At 37.5% G+C, this 18,878-nt stretch overlaps 1 protein-coding gene across 7 annotated transcripts in view; it reads left to right on the forward strand.

Annotated features, from left to right (window-relative positions):
- Window positions 1–18,878, forward strand: part of LOC103317675 (protein strawberry notch) — a 340,816-nt gene that overhangs the window by 26,407 nt on the left and 295,531 nt on the right. For all 7 annotated transcript variants that reach the window (XM_031920743.2, XM_031920738.2, XM_031920751.2 and 4 more), the window contains one exon: window positions 7,506–7,643. In XM_031920743.2, the coding sequence (XP_031776603.1) occupies window positions 7,506–7,643 (138 nt within the window). The remainder of the gene's footprint in view (window positions 1–7,505; window positions 7,644–18,878) is intronic.

The raw sequence follows: 18,878 nt of genomic DNA on the forward strand, positions 1-18,878 counted from the left end.
GAAGGAGGGGGCCCGTCGATCTCCTGGCGCTGATCGCGCAGCCAAACAAAACCAGCCCTGAGGTTCCCGGCATGCGTCCGTCCGTGCCCCGGCTGCCAGCAACTAAAGCACGCGTGTGGAGGCGGGTCGACGCTTGGGTCGGTCGTAAATGGGGTTAGCTCCCCAAACATTACCTTGCTAAGCCTTACGTCGGCTCTCTGGCGCGACGATCGTGATTGCGAGCGGAAGAACGGCTCCGTCGTACCCCTGTGGCGACGGGGCACTGCGCCCGTGCACGAACCTCCGCTCGTGCGCTGGGAATATCCAAGCGGGGCATTTGAGGGACATTCCTAGGCGCTGGAGGCGGCTGATAGAACGGGATGTCCACAAGGAAAGTTAGCTTCTACGGCGCAAATTTACGATTGTATATACCTCAGTCGCCTCGCGACGGATGGGAGAACCCGGCAGAAAATCATCCTGGTGGCGCGATGATGTCGCTACTACGGATTCAACATCCTCTGGGTCGAGGTGGCGCAACGGGTTGTAACGCCGTTTCTTTCCATTGGAGCCTCGAAGTCGGAGATAATCATCTACGGAGCTGCCCTCTCGTTTGCGATGGTGACCCTGAGTGTTACCCCGCAATTACCGACCAGCGCCTCCAGCTCATCCACAGCAGCGCGACTATCTTCCAGGGCCGAAGTTTCCTCCTCAACGGAAATCCTTTCCCGTCGATAAACCTCCTTCTTCTCCTCCGTGAGGGGAAGAGGTCCCGGGGCGTCAACAAGAGTATTCGAGGGGATGCGACTATCTGTCACCCCAGAGCCCCAACGTTCCCCCTCCTGGGCGGAGTCAACGTTTGCACAAGTGGAGCTACACCAAGTGGGCCAGCCCATATCTCCGCCGCCCTAGTTAATATTTTTTAGAAATGTCTTTCATTAGGTCTGAGAGGGCATGTTTAAGGTACATTTTAAGTCCGGGTAGAGTAAAGAAGACGGTCCGGATCTTTCACAAAGCCGTGGCAAATGACTAAAAACACTTATTTATATGGTAAAATGTCATTTTTGGTCAGTGATTTTGTATGGTATATATATGATATTTTTCGGTAGAAATAGTGTATATTGTAAAAATTTTCAGATTTTTTTTCCAAAAAATTTTTTTGGAAGAATATTTTGTTATTTTTTTGAAAAATTTAACCCAGGCTGGACCCCTTAACTTGATTTACCCATACGGTAGGGTCTAGGTCTATGTTGGGCCCTCTTACCTCTACTTCCCGGCGCAAACTTTTTACTGGCTGAGGATGACGCCCATAATTCAGGAACGCGGGTGAAACCTTTGTACTAGACTGCGTCGTAGTATTCACCGCGTGGTAAAATTCATGTAGGTTTTGATCCCACGTCCGATGCTCCTTCCTTACAAACGTCGCAATCATAATTTTTAAAGTACGGTTACTACGCTCCACCGGATTTGCCTGCGGGTAATACGGTGGAGTAGTAACATGCTTAACGCCATATTTCTTTAAGGTGTCCTTCTCAACATTTTGTTAATAAACTCTTTCCCGTTGTCGGTTAGCAGAAAAACGGGCGCTTCTCAACGAAACAGGATTAGTTCTTCAAACGCCTTGGCTACTACTTGGCCAGTGGCTTTCCTAACCGGCTTCAACTGGAATCAACGCGTAAATAAGTCCTTGAAATCCACCAGGTACTTAAATTGGCTCTTATTTGTGGGAAATTCCATTAAGTCGGCGGCTACTACTGCCCACGGGCGCTCAACGATTTTCTGACACATCTAACCGGCCGTCCCCAACTTTGAGGTCTTGTAGCGCTGACATTCGTCGCATTATTGCACGTAATGATTTACATCATGCCTCATCCCCGGCCAATAATACTCCCGAGCGACGCGATCGTACATTTTCTCAACCCCTAAATGACCTGGGGAAGCTTCGCGATGGGCGTCACTTAAAACTCGTGAAAGGGTGAGTAATAGGATCTAATAACGGGTCTCGGCGATATCGATATAACATATCGTCCTCGACTTTCCACTCCCTAAATTCCTTTGGCGACGTAAGCATATCTCGCCGGCGTTGAAGATACCACTCATCGGTAATTACCTCAAAGGCGCTAACTTCTTTTTCCTCTTTTCCCTGACTTCGTGATAAAGCGTCGGGAATGTGATGGTTTGCTCCTTTCCTATGTACTATCTTGAAGTCCTATTGCTGTAACTTGAGTTCCCAATGCACTAAACGGCCAGTTGGGTCTTTTGATTTTGGAGCCAACGCAAAGCGCTATGATCTGTAATCACGGTAAACCGATATCCCTCGATATACGGGCGGAACTTCTTTATCGCGAATATTATCGCTAAACACTCCTTCTCGGTAATGGTGTAATTCTTTTCGGCGGGCGACAACACACGACTGAGATACACGATTGGATGTTCTCCATCTTCAAACTCCTGGGTGAGCACAGCGCCAATCGTAAAATCGGAAGTTTCACATTGTATCGTGAATCGCTTCGTGAAATAGAGGCGAGCGAGGACTGGGGCGCGAGTCAGGGCTAACTTAAGTGACTCGTCTTCGGTGGAGTATATTCCAATACTGGCGCAATTCGCTCTGGATCGGCCCTAGACCTTCTCGATCTAGCAAGTAATCCAGGTATCTCACCTGCAAGCACCTAAATTCGCGCTTCTTCCGATTTACGGTCAAACCCGCTTCACGTTCAGTGTCTTTACTAGAATAAGAAGATCTAGTTTGTTCTGAATTCACGGATTTGGCGCAAGTGCTCACGCTTTAGTACACAATATACTATTTTGTCCGCTGGTCTAAAAAGAGTCACTTAAGTCCCGATTAATCGGTACAAAAAACGCAAAATTCGTTTGTGTATTACAAAAAAAAAATAGTATATTACAAGACAAGTGGCATAAATAGTCCATTACGGCTCGGCGTGTATTAGCACCCAAGCGTAACGAAGGAGCTAAACGCCGTGCCGTATTGGACTATTTATGCCACGGGTATCGTACGCTATTTAATAGCACTGACTAGCATAAATCCGCTGTTCTATCCGTGGCCTAAACAGTCCATTTTTGCACCGTGCAGTTAGCGCCCGAGCGTAGCGAGGGCGATCAGCACGGTGCAATAATGGACTATTTATGCCACGGATAGACTTGACATAGATGCGGATTTATGCCACCCAGTGCTATAAATTTAATTTTTCGCCAAAAATTGTTACCACGAGAACTCTCGTACGCATTTGTATATTTCGCGAAGTCTTTTTCAGATTCATTCAAGTATACCCCTACTAAAAAATCACGTGATAATCATGTGATAATCACGTGAAGTTATTGACTGTTGGAGAAAAAGGGGTACACACTGCGCTAGTTAATTTAGACCTTCGTCAAGGTGGAGACGCAGGCGTCAAAGTATAAAGAGTCCACAGATATCTAACAGCCCGAAAGACGTCGAACCATCGCTGTATATGGACCCAGCGGATATTACGGAGTGGGTATCAATGCACAGAATATTTATAAGATCAGTCTGCCAACAGTATCGAGAAATGACAAGCGGCCAGTAGCCGCCTCGTATCCACTGGAAGGAGTCCTCGAGGATGACGTCATGTGTAACCGACTTCATAGAACTCTGCAACGACCAGTAGTCGGCAATGCGAAAAGAAGAATCCTCGACAAAAGAGACACCATCAGCCACAGTCAAAACACAGAGTGCTGAAACCATGACAGGGGTCGACGGCAAAGAATACGTCATGCTATACTCCAATTTTGTGTATAGATCACCATCGTCAGTACAGTCAACGACCACTAAAGCAATGAAAGTGGCAACAGTAGCATTTGAAACACCCGCTGATTCGAGTGGTTGGGAAAATTCAAGGAGTTCAAAGACGGCGGAAAGCTTCACCACAAAAAACATTAGAAGAAAAAAGAAGAAGTTAACAGCGAGAAGGATGCGTAACTGCTAGAAGTGCCACATGCAGGGCCATATACGGCGAAATTGACATGAGGGAAACGAGAAGGGGAGCGCGTAGAAGTCAAAGCGTGCTCACGAAACTCCAGGAAGACCTCGACAACACTAAAAGTAAATAGGAGTAGAATACAGTTAATGCTTGATATGTAAGCCCTTGTAAGGCATTTCAATATATTTCTGTAGTTTAATAAACTTAATTTAACTAGAAGATGTACTTTGTTCTGAAGCACTTGCGCCAAATCCGTGAATTCAGAACAAACTAGATCTTCTGATTCTAGTAAAGACACTGAACTACATAAATAAGTTGAAATGCATGGCAAGGGCTTACATATCAATTTTTTCTGTTTATACGATGAATCGCTTATACATGAACTCAGTATTTAACAATTTCTGTGACTATAACCAGAAAATCCATTTTAAACAACTCATCATCCTAAGAGCGGAATACGCATAATTTTTTGTAATAAGAAAGGCGTGTGTCAAAACACTTGTGTATATGCGAAATACATATAATTTTCAAAATGAGTTAGGCGTGTAGCTAACACACGCATGTATATGTGAAATACATATAATTGCTTAATACACATGAGCTTTGTACTAAAAAAAATGTGGCTGTCTCGGGGACGGCCGATAGAAAAGAATATTGAAATAGGTGTGGTAGATTTCGTTTCTTTTAAATTGATGAAATAATAAAAATATGAATATCCTCTTTTCACGTGAAAATTCGTAAGCATGCTTCTATGGTCCCAACCAACGCATGTCATAATGACATGAGTCCATAAAATAAAAAGTTATCGCGTAGGAATAATGTACATTTATGTTAACAACAAAATTTTACCGAAACTCAATCATACTAAAAAATGAGGAATTAATGTATTGCCGGTAAAATGACTTGAGTCCATTTTAGTCTATATAATAATATTCCAGGATGAAAAAAACATTTTAAAATTAGTCTATAAGTTCACAAAAGGTATGTCAAACATCTTTATCATTTTTGGATGTTGAATTTGATACTAAAGTATCGCAACGAGAAGATGTTTAAGACAGAGCATGGGAAATGTGTTCCCGGCATAACGACTTAACTCAGGGTAATTTCTGCGCCTTAAAAAGACAACCGCCTATCTGCTGTGCCTAGTATGTAATATTTTAAAAGGTAGTTAATGATGCGCTATATAAGCGCAGTATTGCGCCCTAATTCGTAAGCCACTATCTTATGTATCAATTCAAACATTAAAATCGCAATTTTTCAAAAATACGAAAATGTGACTTGAGTCTTTTTGCCGGAAAGCCACAGATACAGATGTTTTAGAATCGATATCATATAAAAATCTTGAAAATACTGCATCTAATGTTGTGTCATACTTAGTAGTTGATTGTTGCGCATCATTATCCATTTCTAATTGAAATTTATCTTTAAGGAATGTAATTAATAGTTGTTCACTTTCGTCAGCAAAGTTAACATTAAAATCTTCCTCTATGTAAAGACCGTACTAGATAGTAGGACGGGCTGCGCAAGTCTTACAAGTAATTATTTATTCGCGAGAACTAGCCTTCGGCTCGAGAGCCTGTTCTGTTACTAAAGTTACGCGCGGACTGTGGAATTGAGGATGTCCCGCGCTGCTAGTTTGCGCGGACGCGTATTTTGCGTGCGGACGGTATTCTGTCCTAGGCTGCGTTTGGCGGACATGTGAGTGACCGCTGTACTTACGGTCGTTGCAGGCAAGTCGCTTTTGACACTTCCGTATTCTGCAGACTCCGCGTTATGTCCGCTTAACTCGTCTTGTGTGTGGACGCTGATGGTTAGTCCACAAGTAAAGTACTCTTACCTGAACGTCGTGACTGCGAAGCTGATTCGAATTTGTTTGTTCTGATTGAGGTTTAGTTATTATTATCAATTTAGTACACACGGGTTTTATTTATATTGATTGTTATGTTTTATTGGCCCAGAGCACTTCACAGACGTTCAGTTTACAAGAGTTGTCGGAGATTCGCTATATTTAGCTTAGGATGTTGTCGTTTTACAGTTTTATTTAGTAAGTTTAGTTTTATTTATTTATTAATTGTAAAGTACCTATGATTTATCTTAACAACTTACTATTATTATAATCCTGCGCACTCTTGATGGTTCTAATCACCCTTCGTGGCAGATGCTGACTGTATTATCTACACGCGTTCACGTGGCAATTTAAAATGGGGATGGTCAACTGCTCTTGCTAACGCCGGAGATTCCACTCGACGGACCTTAGCTTGTACTTCTCTCTGTGGCACTGATCTGTATTCAAAGGGCTCTCCAGTGTATGCTATGCCAAGGGATGGATTTAGCACTCTCCAAACACTAACACTAGCAAACACCGCCGCTTCACCTTAGAATCGGTTGTAGCCGCCAGTGAGTAAGTCACTACGCAAAAAGGCAATGCGTGGATCGGCTCCGGGGTTTTTAAAGTCTCGGTACCGATTCACGCAGTTATGAAATTTAGATGAAAAATATCGTGGTAGTCCAATCAGCATTCGCCACAAAGGATCGACGCGTACGCCTTGTAGTCGTCTTTCACTCGCACGAGGAGTGCTGACACAGAGGTCAGAGCACTCGCTCCGATTTTCGGCGCTCAGTTCTGTAATGTCGCAGTCGGATGCACCTGCGATCCGTGTGCACTCTCTACGTGCTCACACGGTTGCCGGTTCGCAGGATGTACAAATATATAATTTAAGAGTATAAACGTGGTACATTACACTAAAATCTGTGGCATTTCATGGTCATTTGTACCAAGCTCCCGTGATCCTACTTCAGTGTATACAAGTAGTGATCTATTTGAGAGCGCCAAGGGGCTTGAAAGCCAGCGGAAAGATAAGGAGAGCATGGTGGAGGGGAGAAAGAGAGAGAAAGTGAAGGAGAGCGAGATGAAGGGAGAGGTGCGCGTATTCGCGGACGTCTTGCGCGGTGAAGAGAGCGCGGTAAAGGGGAGTGGGAGAGAAAGAGCGAGAGAGAGAGAGAGAGAGAGATCTTCCCCTGCTTTTGTTCGCTATTTGCGTGACGGACGGTTTTTTCTCGATTCACTCCCCGGTAAAAATGTGAACCTAGCGAGCCTATAGAAGTATTCACTTGAAAAGGTGCGTCATTGAAACACTAGTGCAATAAGCAAAACGCACGTAATTATTCATAGAAGAATGTGCATGTAGTAGAAATACGCGTGTCTATGCGAAATACACATTTTTTGTGATTTTTAAAATTTAAAATGACGTGTATAGCGACACGCGCTATGTTTATTTATAATTTATAATAACAATTTTATACGAACAGTGCATTTTGGTTTATGCGCATCTTTGGTGATTGACGTCAGATGGCGTCAGAGGTGATTATAAGCAGCACCAGCATTGCCGGTGCGAGGTCGATAAAATCGCAGAAATAGGTTTGGGACTCCCTTAATGTTTTTCCTTACATGTTTGTAGTATTTAACATCAGCAAACGTTCCGGTACTGGTTCGCTGATATCCACAAATTTCGCTCCTTAAAAATTACCAAAAATTCTTAGTAAAATTAAATGAGCAACTTTTTATTGTAGGTAAAGGGGTCTCAAATACATGGATTAACTCTGATTCTAATAACAAAAATACGCAAATAGTTATCCCTGAAGAGGAAGATGTAGATGATGAAGAAATGAGAATTGCAGAAACCTATGCTGATTATATGCCGGCTAAATGTAAGATATGTACTTGAATTTATAAACATAAATATCAATAAATTGAATAAATATAAACGAATATTGAACACATATTTATGGTTTTTTCACGTATTTTTATCTTATATCTAAGTTAACATGCTTTATTCGATGTCTGTTATTCGTGAATTTTCTCAAATTTATTAAAGTAAAAATTTTATAGTTCTGTTTGGTCAAATATTATCGGCAGGCAATTTAAACTCGATATGGGTAATAGAGATCTTACTGCCCGTATTTGAATAAATTTCAAATTTATTGTGTATTTGTAATATGTATATTCCAACAAGCGTGTGCTTGTTGTGTCAAAAAATAGTCATGTCAGCCCTGCTTGACACATGCGAAAAACACACAAATATGCCCGCGCGTTACAAAAAATATGGTGTTTATCGAGGGTTGAGTAAGCTTTTTGACCTCGTGTAGTACTGAAAACTCTACACTCAGTTTAAAAACCCCCACTTTACGTCGTTAGTACACAATATACTATTTTCTACCTCGAGTATCTTATGTCCCGAAATGTTCTTCTTGCGAAATGTCCACACTCGCAAAATTTCCTACCAGTGAAGTGTCTTGAGGCAAATCGCATTAACTAAAGTGTACTAGTTAAAATGACTTTAGACAAATAAATTTTGAAACTTTTTGAAAACCTTACTAGTACTACTTAACTAGTTTTCAGGAAAAATATGCCTTTTTTGCCCCGTTTATCAGGGGCGAAAGGTAGGTTTTTCGGTGTGGTATAAAATACTATTTTTCCAGAGGATGCGTTTACTGCCAAAAAATAAAAAAGAATAAAATTACATATTTTTTTAACGCGGATAATTGATATTATCGTTCGTCGTTCTTTTATTATATACCATAAAGCGCAATTTTTAAAAATTGTTCTAACTTGAAAACTAAATGTTGAATCTTTAAAAAAAAAAACATGATCATTGAAAGTTATTAGGACTATATTTCACTCAAATTTTAAGTTATTTCATGGGATAGATTCTAAGAAAAACATCATAAACTAAAAATGTCGTTTTTCTACGTGACGCGATGACTAGAGTAAAACCGCTGCCAATTAATTGGCACGTAGCTTCCTCCAACTAAATTTATAGGTCTAATAAATAAAATATTGTTCAAATATACAGTATAATATGCCTGCTAATGAATGAGGCGGTTTTTGATACATAATTGAATATATAAGTTTTGGATGGTTCATTGTCCAAAAGTTTACAAACCCCTCTGTTTTTTTATGATAGAATGCGCCATTATATCATGTTTGTTTTTTACATAAGTTCTAGTAGAAGGTCAGGCTTATTCTAAAACTTTACAGCTACTTTTTTACTATAAAAAGGTATCTTTTTACTGTATTGAGGCTGTCGGAGTCCTGATCAAACATTCAGATTTTCATATTTTAAGGTTTAAAATGCAAATAAGGTAGCCTTAACGTACATATTGGGCATTAAAAGTATTTTTATTGAAAATTTAACAAAAAAAGTATTTGGGTAGTTTCAGTTAAAAATGCATCCTTTATGAGCTACAAATCATTGAAAATAGTCAAAAAATGAAAAAATTGCTGAAAACCTCAACTTTGACCACCTAGAACTCGAAGCCAAATGAAGGTATCGCGATGAATTTTTTTTTGAGAGTCAGGTACAACATATAGAACATATATATACAGTTTGGGCAAAAATTAAAATTTTCATATCTTCGATTTCACAAAGAACCACCCATATATATATACACCCAAAAATTGAAACCTTGATAACTTAAGAACCATAGAGGTTTGAAAGCTGCGCAATGAACTTAGCCAAAATACATAAAATATCTACTTTATCCCAAAATCTCAAGTACAATAAGGCCTTTTTACGTCCGTAATCGAAGCACAAGAAAACTCATTTTTTCCAGTCTTCGATATATTATTGAAGAAATAAGTGGTCAAATCACTTGAATTTTAATGGGATATAGTTTGACACGTGACCCATTGACATGATTTTTTTCCTGGGGTTATGGTGTTTAGTTTCAGAGATATGAATTTAAAAAAAAAAAAACACCTTTTACATTTTATCTGCCAAACACAGCGGCCTATCCCGAAGACTAAACGAGGAAAAGTAGGTCATTCTATTCTCTTTTAAATGCATTGTAGCTGAATTGTTTGTAACAATGGGATGATTGAAAAAAACGCTAAATAGTGTTTTTCAAAAATCTAGAAATGGCTATAAAAAAAATAATTGAGAAAATAATAAATAACTGTTTTTCCCGAATTAAGAATCCAAAAATAGATATGCATGTCAAATTTTATTGATACTGACGGAGTAGTTCCAGAAATATAACGGTACACACACACACACACACACACAAACACACACATATCCATACGGATATTTTCTAAAAACACTTGATTTGAACTTCTAACACACCAAAAAGTATTTTCTAGAAGTTTTGACGAAACTCAAAATTTTACTATTATAAAGCTTCCCCTAGGAGGACGCAAAAAGCAATAATCAAGTTCAAATTTTAGATTAAGTTAGCATTATATAGCACCTTGGTCCCTTTCTTTGGTCTGTTTATGAAACCAGTTAGTTTCAAAGATATTAAGCTTTTAAATTTTATTTCTTATCCTTTATAATCTGTATAACTGAAAACTGTATCGCTTAGATCTTAGCTTTCATTAAATGGATTATATTCTACCTAGGATTATTTTTTCTGTTTATTTTTTATCCTTTATAATCTGTATAACTGAAAACTGTATCGCTTAGATCTTAGCTTTCATTAAATGGATTTTATTCTACCTAGGCTTATTTTTTCTGTTTATTTTTTACCATTTCGTATTTTTGATTACTAGTGATTTTAGACGCGTTCTGCGAACTATCTTAACTATTATTACTCGGAAACTAAATGTCGAACTTTTCTTTAAAATATCGTGATTATCGAAAGTTATATAATTATGGTATGATATAAGAGAATTATAATTTATTAAGTATATGAAATTCATTCGCAAAAATGTTATCTATCAAACGAAAAAGTACTGAAACTATAGAATTATATATAAAATAAACACAGTTCTGATATTAAAGCAATACATAATGTTGAAGGAAGCTACATGCCAAAGAATTGGCAGCGTTTGTTTTGTTTTGTTGTTAAACTAAACCTGCGAATAGGGAACTTCGATTTTCTCCGCAGGTATTGCAACGTTATAGTATGTTATTGTGTAGAACAATATAATAATATCATTGAGATATGAGTAATTTCTATGCTACCTCGGACTAGCCTGTACAGAGTATAGACCGTATAGAGTATGTAAGCAGGCATGCGCGCGGAACTATAGTAAACATGAAAGTTGAACACGTGGCAGCGATAGCTTCGTTTCTCATTCGAGCTTTACACTCGAACTATAGCAGAGAAGCAGCCCAACCGCAGAGAGCGTAAGATGGCACCGTAAAGAGCGTGAGTAAATGTTGCGTGTAACCGTCGATAGCTATGTAATCCTCGACTGTATTAAATATACAATTACAGATTATGGATTAGAATAAGCCGACAAAGTGATCTGAAAGTGTATTTTCTTTTAACTTGGACCTCACATTTATTAACAAATATAATATAAAATCATAGCGTAATTTAGACATAAGTATAAGTATAAAAAATTAAATTTTTTATTCTAAAACTAGTGGCGTGTGGGTTTGATTGGTTTAGGAGTTTCTGTTTTGTTTTGTATCCTCATCTTTGCTCGCCTTCCTCAGAAAATTTATATAAAGTTGTAAGAATAAAAATTAAATTAAATTTAAATGATTACTAAAATTCTTTTAAAAATTTTAATATATAATGCAAGATATATTTCGTCTGATTTTTTGCTCAGAGATGAAATTTGATACATAATTCCTCTGGCTGTTTATCATACTGTCAATGTTGCCGGATAAATTATTGTGACAACGGAAAACATACTCTCAAAAAGTCGATTTAGCATGGCTACTTTGAGCAAAGTGAACCATCTGCTGTATGTGTAACATTATGCTGCAGAGCCATACATTGAAACTCAACTACTTCCTGGTGAAAATTACCGTATTATAACCTGATTACCGTAAATCCACTGATTTACTATAATACCAATAGTTACAAATAACTATATTGAATTGAGAATGTATTTTAGCAAATTATTCCGGAGTCAATAGATGTCTAAAATATGAATTTAATATAACTAATGCAGCGATATGAGTTGACCAAGATTCACGGTTATAATGAAAGGCTAGGATGGTACTGCCAAACGTCGTTGTTGGCAGCAAAACACATAAACTTGGACATCGATTAAAATGGTAGTTTTTAAAACTGCATAAAATATATTTCATGATTTTGAAGTTTTAAATTATTGAAATTTGTTTTACTGTATTATATATACAGGGTGTTTCATTTTAATCCGACCACGACAAAAAACCATAGAAAAACTAATTTTAACGAAAAATGACCTGAACAAAAGTTGAAGGGGGTAAAGGGGGCCATCTAATGACACAAACACCTATGACCTTGAACTCCATTTTCAAGGTCATTTGAGGGTAATTATGATTTTTTAAAATAGGAACTTCTATTTTAGACCTTATAATCGGATAGAGCGGAAAAAATTACGTCGCAAAGGATATTTTAAGTTTGCTTTGGTGACCTTGAGAAGGTCAATTCAAGGTCAAATAACAAAAAATCTGCTAAACAGCTGTTTGTCTGGTTTTATTTTACTGATGTCGAAAGATGACCTTGACAAAAGTTGAAGGGAGCAAAAAGGGCCGTCTAATGACACCAACACCTTTGACCTTGAACTCGATTTGCAAGGTCATTTGAAGGTCATTGTATTGTTTTAACGGGAACCCCTATTTTTGACCTTGGAATACGAAGCAGCGGAAAAAATTACGTCGGAAATGACATTTCAAGTTTACCTTAGTGACCTTGAGAAGGTCAATTCAAGGTCAAACAAGAAGTATCAACCTAAGATTGTTTTCCTTTCAATTTTTTCGTAGAATTATCATTTTGTTATTGTAATAAACATTAAGAGAATAATTAACTAAAAATGTGATTATGCTTTGCTGACTTCAAAGCCATTTTGTAAGGTCAAAAGTGCAAAAATGCAATATCAAATGTTATGTGGAGTCCATATTTATATCCTAACTTTAGTGTTGCCCAGGAACAACGACGTGGACGTAATAGGATTGTGTTCCCTTTGGGGTGCTTGATTAGAGTGAGTCTCCTTGCCTCTCACTTTTATTATGCACAGATTTGAATGTAGGTGCCCAAAGACACCACCATTTTTTTAGATTCTATTCAGTTCTTGGGATGTTTTCGCAAGCGAATTTTTATCCTATCTTTAGCGTTACTCAGCTCAACAAGGGCAACTAGCACGGGTTAGAGAACGTCGTAATTACAACGAAGATGATCTTCGTGTAATGGTCGTTTTAGCAATGGTTCATTTGAATCCCCACGTTAGTACCGTGAAATTCGAAGGCAAAGTGGTATACCTATGGCTACTGCTTGGAGAATACTGAGAAGTCAACGTTATCATCCATATCATATTACTTTGACTCAGGATCTCACACCTGCTGATATGAGGTTAAGGCTACAGTTTTGCCAATGGGCACGGCAATGATTGCTAATGATCGTCACTTTTTTCAATACGTAATGTTTTCTGATGAAGCAAAATTCAAAAGCAATGGAGAGCTTAACCGACACAACTGTCATTATTGGTCGAATGTTAATCCGCATTGGTACAGGCAGATAGATAACCAAAATCGTTGGAGTCTTGATGTTTGGTGTGGAATTGTTAACGGATACCTTGTAGGCCCATACTTTTTCGATGAAAATGTAAATGGCCATAATTTTTTACAGTTCCTGAGAGAATGTCTTCCAGTACTTCTTGAAGAAGTAGATTTATACACAAGAGCAAGAATGTGGATTCAATTAGATGGAGCTCCTGCGCACTATGCTCGAATAGTTAGACAATATCTTAATCAAAATTACCGTGACAGGTGGATTGGACGCACTGGACGTGGAGATTTGGGTGTTCGATGGCCACCGAGATCTCCAGATATGACATCACCCGATTTCTATTTGTGGGGGTATTTGAAAGATGTTGTTTATGAACATGAAACTACAATAAGGGAAGATATGATCCACAGAATTCAAACCACTTGTGAAAACTTCCCAAGAGCTGTATTACTCAGAACAGTAGAACATTTTCAGCAGCGAATTGAATTGTGTATCCAACAAAATGGTGGTGTCTTTGAGCACCTGCGTTGAATTTTGAGCAAAACTGACAGGCAAGGGGACTCACTCTAATTAAGCACCCTGAAAAGTGAGAGGCAAGGGGACTCACTCTAATCAAGCACCCCGAAAAGTGAGAGGCAAGGGGACTCACTCTAATCAAGCACCCCAAAGGGAACACAATCCTATTACGTCCACGTCGTTGTTCCTGGGTAACGCTAAAGTTAGGATATAAATATGGACTCCACATAACATTTGATATTGCATTTTTGCACTTTTGACCTTAGAAAATGGCTTTAAAGTCAGCAAAGCATAATCACATTTTAAGTCAATTATTCTCTTAATGTTTATTACAATAACAAAATGATAATTCTACGAAAAAATTGAAAGGAAAACAATCTTAGTCTGATACTTCTTATTTGACCTTGAATTGACCTTCTCAAGGTCACTAAGGTAAAATTGAAATGTCATTTCCGACGTAATTTTTTCCGCTGCTCCGTATTCCGAGGTCAAAAATAGGGGTTCCCGTTAAAAAAATCACAATTACCCTCAAATGACCTTGAAAATGGAGTTCAAGGTCATAGGTGTTTCGTTTGTGTCATTCTATGGCCCCCTTTACCCCCTTCAACTTTTGTTCAGGTCATTTTTCGTTAAAATTAGTTTTTCCATGGTTTTTTGTCGTGGTCGGATTAAAATGAAACACCCTGTATATATATATATATATATGTGTGTGTGTGTGTGTGTGTGTGCGTGTGTACTTATCAAAAAATTATAATCTTTTGAATTCTCTTATCAGTCTCTTACTTTTTTATTATAAATTATGTTCGAGTTATGTAAGGGTGGGAGGGGAGATATGAATTTCGCGCTATGGTGCGAAAGCACTGCGGCGAGAGTGGTCGAGCGCATGCACGCGCTGCTTAGGGCCTGCAACGGCCACGTTTTGGGCCCATGCAGGTACGGCCCTGAGCTACCAGCCCAGGAGCCAAGGAGCGCAGGTACAGGGGTGCGTCGTTCTCTCTCTCTCTCTCTCTCTCTCTCTCTCTCTCTCTCTCTCTCGCCTACACGGATCCCATTCAAGTATTGATCGCGTGAGAGCGGCCGACGCAACCGAACTACGCCGAAAACGAGATTTCGTCCGCTGCGCATACCCCTCTCCAAGCATTCCTGTTTCGCTCGCAGCCCCGCTGACCAGCACGAGCGCGGCAGCGCGTACTTCCTTCCCAACCTTTAAGCAGGAAGCCCGGATCCAGCCGTTTGAGTTGCAGTCTCGCCTCGCCGCTGGTTTCTCCGTTGTAAATTTTAACAGTAATTTTTTTTTGGTTACTTGCTTTGGCTAACTCTTTTTCTATATGAATAAAATTGTAGTGTAGATATATTATTATTTTTATATTCTTTTTTTGTACATTTTATATAAGGTTGCCATCATGGATGACCAAAAGGAAATATCAAAGGATATGTCATTGGGTCAGATGTTTACTGAGAATATTTATTTGTTGTGGTTTTTCAGTTTTTGGATAAATACGTATATGACGGTCAAACAGAGGTTCGCCATAATTTCTTATAAATACAACAGCAACTTCATTACATGTTGCGAAATATGATTTATTCTTTATTTGATTATCACGTGTTAATAACATTACTATTTCAGGAGGTGTTATATTATTATTATGAGCATTAATATTTTCTGCATTTTCTATTCCATACATTATTTTATATGCTTTTGCATTAAGATTGTTTAAAGACAAAAAATACATAAAAATTCTAATATATTTGAATCGGGTTTATTAATTTTATAGTTATTTGCTCTATATTTATTTGCAATTTCATTGTCAATAATATACGATTGACCATATTTCGGGTCTTCGTTCTAATTCGGATGTAATGAATATGAATTATGATATATCTTTAATACTTGTGGCCCCGGATTGTTAAAGTATACTAATTTAGACCCAAAACTGGCAAATGTAAATGAATTATTGTAACCTCTTATATTTTTCTTATAATTAATACTTTTTGTATTATTTGAGTTTATATTTGAGGACTTTGGAGATATGTGGAAGAAAACTTTAGTCACGAATTATAGTACTCACGAAACTAATTTATTCTTTTAGCTTAAAATTTAACTGTTCGCGTACAAAAAATTACGTGCGTACAACCGCGCAATAAAACTTAAGTGCGTACAAGCGCGGAATAAAATTTATGCGTACAAGCGCGTGAATCTATCTATTGCGTACAGGCGTGAGAATCTACCGAGCTTACTTAGAGCCGGGACCGGAGTGTCGAACTAGAGTGATGTTTCGCAGCACGAAGGGCCTAGAGTCCTTCCTTCCCAATGTTGTTCGGGTCGCGTTCCGCCTAGATGCCGAAAATTAGCGAGTGATCGAAGCCGTTATATTTGAGCTTTTCCTCACTTACGCCGAATTTTCGCATCCTCCTCCTACGCAGCTTCGGTCCGCCTACGCCCTCTCCTCTATAACTGTGGTTCGCCTATATGCCGCTTTCGATGCGCACGCCAATTTGTATAAAATTTCCTAAGCATTTTATTTATCATTAATAAAAGTTGAGTGGAGTATTGTATACAAATTTCATTATTATAATTTTAATGCTTGTGCAATTCTCTACAAATCGATACCAAACAATTATATCTAAAACTTAGTAATAAAGCTCTTCTACGTGTTAGTTTAAGAAAATATTATAAATAAATGAATTTACTAATGAAATTTATACATCTCATTTGTTTACAGCCTCAATATTTATTCTAACCTTTTTTATTTTTAAAATTTAATAAATTAGCAATGCATCGTTATAACAACCGTAGCTTCACACCGACCGATTATTATAACTCTGCAAAATGATATACTTTACTGCAACAATCGGACCTTCACACCGACCGACTGTCGCAACAAAATATATGATAAAAATAAAATAAACAAATAGACACTTGATCCATTCATAAATTATGCACAATAAGCGAACTGTATAAATCGAAAAATATACAGTTTAGTGCCAAATAATTAATGAATAAATCGCGTTATCAGTTTGTAAAATTATAACTATACTACAAGCTGCAATCAAACTATGCATTTATATACTTTTATGTAGAATTATCCCACTAAAACTGTTGCTAAAAGTGAACGTATGCAATTCGAAAATTGCATAGTTTATACAACAGCCTGATGAAAAATAATTCTAAATAAATATTTCCAATTTGACAAAAATAAATATTCGTATTTTGAAAAACAGCAGAAAATTCCGGGGTCGGTACACAGCTGCAAGCGTGCGTATTTTCCAAAACTGTCCCTGCAATAATAAAAAAAAAGGTCTGAGCCTCATAGGCTGTCTTAATTACGGTCGCTCAAGACGCTGCCAATTCTTAGGCAAACGCAGCTGCTCGTCATAAAATTGCGCTCGGTCCGTCGCGCCGAAAACTTTCTCGTACCGAATAATGCGCAGAAAAGCTTTACTATCGCTATTGTAGTGCATCCGCTGATGCCTCTCGTCGATGCGCGCAGCTCAAGAGGTTTACGGTAGGGCTATCTGCCCCTCGTTTCTCTCTTCAGGCCTGCATCTCCGAATTTGCTCTGGACGAGCGTCACGTACGCATTTATGTTTTAAAAATTAAAGTTTAAAAATTTTAAAAAATATTGAAAAAATCGCACGATGTGACAATACACGGTCCCTATGGATCACAAAATAAAAATTGTGTTTGTATGAATGAAGATAAAACACGTCGTACTAAAATTTTTTCTAAACCTTAAGTCAATCAAACGCACTATAATTCTGATGGTTACCCTTATTACCGACGAAGAAAAAATAATAGTAAAATTACGTTTTTAAAACATAGGATTGCAGATAATAGTTTTGTCGTACCGTATAATCCATATTTATTATTACTTTTAGAATGTCATATTAATGTAGAAATATGTAGTACGATCAAAGCTATAAAATATTTGTTCAAATATTTTCATAAAGGTCTTCTTGATACAGCTCTTGTGAAATTTGCAAATGAACATAATGCTGGTAATAAAGACAATGTAAACGAAAATAACGATACATACATATAAATATGATGAACATCTCTCTACCAGATATGTATGTGCACCAGAAGCTATATATCACATATGGAAATTTTTACTACATGAGCAATCTTATGTAATTAAAAGATTAGCTGTTCACGAAGAAGATGAATATGTTTATTATCAAGAAGGATGTGAACACGAAATGAATAATAAAAATGTCCATACTACATTGACATCTTGGTTTAAATTAAATAAAGAAGATAAACATGCAACGCAATATTTATATCACGAAATTCCGTACTATTATGTTCTCGATAAAAAAAAAATGGAATAAAAGAAAAAAAATTATAAAATCTCTCATTAGTAGAATGTATTTTGTAAATCCAAATAAGCGTAAAGCATTTTTCCTACGGCTTTTATTATTACATGTACGTGGTGCAAAATCATTTGCGGATATACGTACTGTAGATAAAATTATTTATGATAAATATGGAAATGCTTGTATATCAAGAGGTGTTATTAGTACTGATGAAGAATGGAATAAATGTTTGGTAGAAGCTGCAGTATTAATCAAATGCCTATTAATTCGTTAGAATTATACGATAAATATAAATGTCACTTTATGGACCCGAAATTACCAAAAATTCAAGCAGAACAAAGAGCTTTGAAAAACATAAAAAGTATTTTATTATTACATGGGTTGAGATTCAATGATTTCCATATATCTAGTATTGAAAATAATTACGATGATGAAGAATATAATCACGAATTACAAGTATATAAAGATAGTGAAAATTTAAAAACATTAATTAATTCTTTGTCTACTGATCAAAGAAAAAAAATGTAGGATCTGATCATTAATGCTACAATTAACAGTATAGGAAACAAATATTATTTTATCGATAGTCTCGGTGGAAGTAGTAAAAGTTATTTACATAACGTGAAGATTAAATATTTAATTTCGATGAATGTTCTGTTCATT

Source organism: Nasonia vitripennis (genome assembly GCF_009193385.2).
Source record: "Nasonia vitripennis strain AsymCx chromosome 1 unlocalized genomic scaffold, Nvit_psr_1.1 chr1_random0005, whole genome shotgun sequence".
Classification (NCBI taxonomy): Eukaryota; Metazoa; Arthropoda; class Insecta; order Hymenoptera; family Pteromalidae; genus Nasonia; species Nasonia vitripennis.